This window comes from Phragmites australis, chromosome 3, assembly GCF_958298935.1.
Source record: "Phragmites australis chromosome 3, lpPhrAust1.1, whole genome shotgun sequence".
NCBI classification, from domain to species: Eukaryota; Viridiplantae; Streptophyta; class Magnoliopsida; order Poales; family Poaceae; genus Phragmites; species Phragmites australis.
In genome coordinates, this window is record NC_084923.1 from 28,575,880 (window position 1) to 28,582,698 (window position 6,819).

The window sequence follows — 6,819 nt, forward strand, 5'->3', positions numbered from 1 at the left end:
GTAGCCGTCAGCGTGGGTCCATGCCGGGCCATGCGGTTATAGACCGTCATCACCGCGAAGGTGCTGCTAGGCTGTACAACGACTACTTTGCCGACAACCCTGTGTATGGTGATGTCCTGTTTCGGCAGAGGTAAGTGGGTTTTCGTAATGCATGCCGTAAGCAACATTGTGTACACTGAGTCATGAATGTTCCTGCAACCAGGTATCATATGACGCAGCGTTTGTTCTTGCGTATTGCGGCCGTTGTGGAGGAGCATGACGCCTAGTTCAGGCAGGGAAGGGATGCAATGGGGAATCTCGGCCTTATCCCGTTGCAAAAAATGATAGCGGCCATCCGGCAACTAGCATACGGTGTCAGTTCCGATGCAGTTGACGAGTACGTGGGGATAGGGGCGAGCACGGCGATGCTGGCATTGCGGAAATTTGTGCAAGCTATTGTCGAGGTGTTCGGAGATGAATATCTACGTGCTCCCAATGAAGCTGACACCGCGCGCCTCCTGGCAGAAGGCGAGCGGCGTGGGTTCCCCGGGATGCTGGGGAGCATTGATTGCATGCATTGGGTATGGAAGAACTATCCCAAAGTATGGCATGGCACGTACACAGGCTATACTCGCAAGCCTTCTATAGTTTTGGAGGCGGTTGCGTCATATGACTTATGGATTTGGCATGCTTTTTTTGGGATGCCTGGGAGTCTTAACGATATAAATATTTTGCACCGCTCTAACTTATTTACCAGGCTTACCGATGGGACTGCCCCAACCGTGTCGTACAGTATCAATGGTAACAGGTACGACATGAGATACTACCTCGGCGACGGCATATACCCCGAATGGGCGGCCATAGTGAAGGCAATTCCTACACCAAGAGGCAACAAGAGCATCCATTTCTCCGCCATGCAAGCAGCTGTCCGCAAGGATGTGGAACATGCATTTAGTGTCTTGCAAGCTAGGTTTGCTATTGTGCGCGGACCAGCTAGAGTATGGGATCAGTCCACATTGCACAATATCATGACCGCCTGTGTCATTATGCACAACATGATAATTGAGGACGAGCGCGGTAGCGCATCCACGGTGCAGGTGTTCGACTATAGGGGGGAACAAACTCAAGTCCATCAAAGTGCTGATGAAGGCATGCTGCATTATGTCTAAGCGACTCAAGCTATCCGGAATCGTACAATGCACCGCCAATTGCGTGATGACTTTGTTGAGCACCTCTGGAGTATTCATGGAGTACAGTAGACTTATCCCAACTATGTATTCCATAATTTACGTAGATGCATGCAGTTCGGTTTTATCTTCCAGGGTCCTTTAGTATGCATGTAGTTCGGTTTTATCTCCCAGGGTACTTAGTATGCATCGTGCATCATGCTTAGCTAGTGCAAACCGAGATGGTTGTCATTCATGGTAATGTCATCAGGAATAAATGAATGTACCGCAAACAATGCAAGGCAACATCTTGAATGTACCAGCTTTAATGAATAATAGCACAACTGCATGTCCAAGATTATTATTACAATCCTGAATGTACCAAGTTGGAAGCACAATAGCAAAACTGAATGTACCAAGCATCGAACCAGCACTTGTGTCTGACCAATATTACAAAGGAAAGTTCATTGTTCCAAGGTTGCAAACTGACAGAAGAAATACATGTCCAACATTATTACAATCCAAATAACACATAACTGACGATAATACAAACCACACGGCCGCCTGCACTGCAACCAAGCTATGATTGGTCCTCTAGGAGCTTCCACCGCACCAATATGTCTTCCTGGCGCTTCCTATAGTACTCGCGCAGTGGGCCGGTAACACTGTCCAAATCGACCTTCATAATACGTTCGTCTTTGTCATTGACTCGGACCGTGGCTTGGAGCCGCATCACCTCGAGCTGTTCCTTCTTAAGCTCGATCATCACCTTCTTCGTTTCACTTATGTCCTGCAGCTGTCGTTCATAAACACCTTCAGAAACGGTGAGAAGTGACGAGGTCGACGGTGACTTGCGCGCACGTGAAGCTTTCGCTTGGTCACGGTCAATAGGACAGGGAAGGTCCATCAACGCGTTCGAAGCCGTATCATTAGGGACGTCATTGCCCGCAGCTTGGCTGCACTGGGCTTCCGCAAGATCCTGGACCTTCTGCGCCTTTGTCGATTCGTGTGCATGTCACTTAGGGTGGTCGGCCAGCAGCATCCAACAGTGGGTGTACACGAATGGTTTGCCCTCAAGTGCTTTATATGCGGTGCAGGCTCGAGCCATCTGCAAAAAACTTCAAGGTCAGTCGAGTATGCCTGAAAATGAAGGGACAGTACCATTGCAAAACGATGGCGCAATTAGTTTTACCTTGTCACGTTCATTGGTGCCACTCGGATTCAACTGCTCGACCTTCCTGTAATGCACCGTAAATTTCGTCACAGCATCCATGATTAGCTTCATATGATTTATCAACGCTTTGTCGGTCCTAGGCATCATGCTTTCCTTTTTATAAGTGTTGAAGTACTTTGCGATACGGCCCCAATAGGTCTCTTTGGACTGATCTGTGCCCACCACCGGATCTTGGCTCACGTTAAGCCAAGCCGACACCAACAACTCATCTTCCTCGTCAGTCCACTTGGTTCTATCAGTTTTCGCGTCCACCTTCTTCTTCTTCTTCGAGGTAACCTTCTTCCTACCCTTTTCATCGCTTCCGAGACTGAACTGCCCTACATCCGAGTGCCCTCCAAGATTCGTAGCCTATGAGAACTGCGAGAAGTTTGCTTGGGGAATGTCAGAGGACCCCCCTGGGTACCCATGTCCTGACCCCCCAAGTTATACGGTCGAAACCGTCCTAAAGGATACTCTCGTAAAAAGGATCCATACCGCCCCTTCAAATAAGTTAAGGTACATAATTTATGACAAAGCAAACACTGAATAGGGCCACAATCATATAAGTTTGTACTCAACCAAAGGTACTGCCCCACTGCTATGAACCATTTCCCTCAAATATCCTAAACCCAACAATCAGAAAACATCGTCCTACACTACAACAATCCTGAATGCACCAGAATATAGGCATACCATGCCCTTTCAACCCTTACATAACTGCATACAGGTCCAAGACTCTCAAACCCATGGCCCTTGGGTACCAACACCGGCAACCAGCATCTGGAACCTAATGAAACAAGAGTATAGGCCCATTGCAACCCCCCTTAAGCATCAATCAAACACACAGGGCATGGCCTCACAAACAAAATGCAGTTTTATTAAGGACCACTAACTATTTATCTCCAACACCGGCAACCAGCATCTGGAAGCTAATGAAACAAGAGTATAGGCATACCATGCCCTTTGAATAGGTATGTATGTGCAGTCAGCACATACATACCTATCTGCACTAGCCCATTGCAACCCCCCTTAAGCATCAATGAAACACACAGGGCATGGCCTCACAAACAAAATGTTGTTCTATTCAGGACCACTAACCATTTATCTCAAACACCGGAAACATACAATGAAATAAAATGAGGCAATGTACTGTAAACTTAGACCACCCCCCCTGATTCGACAACCTATCCATAAAAGAGTATAGCCATACTGATATACAACGAAATGGGGACAACAATCTTCCAAAGCAGTTCAATTTATGAGCGCCAACATGAAAGGGACAGACAGGACCTCCATCATTCACATGGCCACACAGGACACCACCACTCATACATGATTCCAATTCAGTTCATTACACAGATTAAGCCGACAACAAAGCTAATTTCAAAGGTACCAAACAAACTACTACCAGCAGACGCAAATCGCACAAATGGACGACACCACCCTCACACCTTTCCATCCTAACAGGCCACCAGATTACAGGCGCCACGACCTATCGGACTCAACGGACCCGCAATCATCTGTACTGGAACAAAGCACCTCATCCGTGCTCCATTCCGAATGCTCCATGTCATCGCCGTCGTTGTTTAAGGAAGGCCATGGGTCTTCTTCCTCCCCCATGCTACTCCTATCCACCTCGTTAGTAGGCACAGACAGAGAGCACCGGCGCAGCACATCCTCCACTTGGAAGACGAGCTGACCCAAATCGTCGGCAATAGCATCCACTTCTAGCAGCGCCATGTTCAGGTCGACGGCCGCTGGTGTGCTCTCGGGGCTCAAGTTGTCGTTCGCTAACTTCTTCAAAGCATCGGCCGCCTCCAGGACATGGTCTTGCATCAAGGAGACAAGTGCCGCCAGAGCTGCCACATCCATCTACATCATGCACCACGGCAATCCCATGAGCCTGATGAGAACCCATCCCCGCCGGCAACGCAAGGTTACCTCGGGCCTGTACCCCGTGCACCCTGCCACCACCTCCTCCGCCGTAGGACGCTGCACAAAACCCACCACCACCTGCGACGCCGCCATCTCCCCACCCCGTCCGCCCTTCCCCCAAGTCAGACGACTGGTCAATCAACCGACGCCGCCACCTCCCGACCCCTCCGCCGGTCCCCTAAGGCCCCGGACCATCCGTCCCCGAAGGAGAAACCGACGACCCTTCTGACCTAATCGACGCTGTACCCTATCCATTCACCAAATCCATCCTTCGAACCTCCCCAACCCCGGATCTAGAGCATGCATAGGGCAAATCGGTCGTACCTGCCGTCGATTCCACTCTTCGCCGCCTGGCCACCTCCTGCGACGTCGACGCTGCCCTCCCTGCGTGGTCGAATTGCCCACCTGGCCCGACTCCAAGGCCCGCCCACCCTTGCGTCGCCGTCGTCCTTGCTCACGCCGCCTCCGCTTCTCCTCTCTGCGTCTTCCGCACCAGCGCGCGACGCCAACTGCCGGAGCCTTCCCCGCTCTCCTTCTGCGCGAAGGGAACAGAGAGAGGTTCCCATGACCGAGGGAACCTCTCTCCTTTCCTGTCCCGCGCCGCGCCGGGAAGGGATGCGGTTGGGCGTCCTCTCCCGTTCCCGTCTCGGGCGTTTTCCCATCGCGAAGGGAATGAGCCCCAGGACGGGAACCCGTTGGGTTTGGTCTAACAGAGCTCGCAATGGGATCTTTTTCAAGACTGATAGAGTACATCACACTATACTTTTTGAAATCTCTCCATCTGCAGCTGTTGATAGTTGAGGGATTTGCATTTCAGCTTTTTTATTGTTTGTTTCTACGTTAGCTCAAATATTATATAATTCCTGACTTATTGTTTGACTTGACATGAGTCCATCAATATCCGCTGGTACTGAATACTTCAATAAATCACGTGAGCTTCATTCTCAGTCAAACCTTCGCCACACTCCATCTTCAGAAAAAAAGCCCAGGATGATCCTGTTCCAAGAATGAGCTGATGTGAGAAAGCTTCCATCAATTCCACTGAATTCTTGTATGCTGGATCCTGAATTGATGTTAGTTTTCTAAATTTCTGTTCCGGCTCGCAATGTTGCACCAATAAACTTTTTCAAGACAAGTTGGGATCGCAAATGCTAGCACTACGTGAAAAAGGGATATGGGTGACGAGTGATAACATTCATGGGTCACGGGTATTGCACCGTCACCCCAAACGTGTCACTGATGACTAATGATGAATCAAGGTAACGGGTAATAACTGTTATCCGTCACCTATGACCGTCTCCCATGTGCTAGGGAGAAAGTTATAGGTGATGGATGATCTCTTCACTCGTCACTTATATGTATAATAAGTGATGGGTAACTAGGTTATCTGTCACCTATAGATTATTTATAGGTGACAAGTGACTTCTACACCCGTCACTTATAAATTTCACCCATGTACTAGGAGAAGAACATAAGTGATGGGTAACTAGGCTACCCGTCACTTATGTTTCTCTTGCTCGGTAGGAATGAGTTGTTTCCTGGCTGCATCCTGGAACGTAGCTAGGATTTGGCAGCCGTTTTCTCTCTGCAAACAATAGCAACACATCCAAATACATATCGACAAACACACTTATAGGAGTACTCACTTCATCACAGAATTGCAAATATTACAAAGCTCAAATGTATTCATTATAGAATCACAAATGTTACAAAGTTCCGATCAACTCATAATTACTTAAGACTTCACAACTTAAGGCTTCTGTAGTGGAACTCGCCCTATGGGCTGATAACGTCAGACACCATGAACTCAGCGATTCGTCGTTGAATATCTAGGAGTGCACCGGTGTCGAGAAACATACACTGGCATTGCTGCATAATTTAACGCGTAACCAATGTCATGTTATCATAGAATTAAACTAATTACCGAAATTAGTTATGAATAATCTTGTATTGAACTTACATTGGGGGATTTGATATTCTTTGCTCGAAGCATGAGGAGCATGTTCCACGCAACATAGAATCCACAGGTCTTCCCCGATGGTTGTTGGTGGCACTGCTGAAAAGAAACTTTACTGTTAGATGAAAAGAGAAAAAAAAACAGCAACAGGGAATATTTGATATTTTGTTTGGTAGCACTTACCGCATACCCGGTCTTGTGTGTCAGCCTACGATCGGCTTTCGCGTCGTAGTCAGGTTGTGCTCGAAGGTATTTGTCGAAAGCCCTACATAAAGAGGGATTGATTATGGAGCCTTTGAATGTTAGAAATGTTTAATACGTGAACTAAGACAATTAGAACTTACATGTCAAGGAGTTATTTTACAACACTGTAATCACGCGATCTAAGTTTGCCTTTTACAGATGTTGGTCTTGATGAGTCGACGTAGAACACCAAGTCCCACTCGAGGCAAATGTTAAGTAACATCCAATAGTCACCGGTGTTGTAGGCGCCCATTAGGTACTTCACTTTTTAGTATTGTTGCATTGCCCTGGCCACATGATTCGCAGCGTAGTCAGTTGGATGACCG

At 48.0% G+C, this 6,819-nt stretch overlaps 1 protein-coding gene across 1 annotated transcript; it reads left to right on the top strand.

Annotated features, from left to right (window-relative positions):
* The first annotated feature begins 287 nt into the window (after window positions 1-287).
* Window positions 288-1,148, top strand: LOC133910635 (protein ANTAGONIST OF LIKE HETEROCHROMATIN PROTEIN 1-like). The gene has a single exon (XM_062352962.1). It carries the CDS (start codon window positions 288-290, stop codon window positions 1,146-1,148), a length of 861 nt encoding a protein of 286 aa, XP_062208946.1.
* The last annotated feature ends 5,671 nt before the right edge of the window (window positions 1,149-6,819 follow it).

What these genes read in the sequence shown, in the direction of transcription:
- LOC133910635 (XM_062352962.1), top strand. Translation starts at nt 288, where the DNA reads ATGGGGAATCTCGGCCTTATCCCGTTGCAAAAAATGATAGCGGCCATC.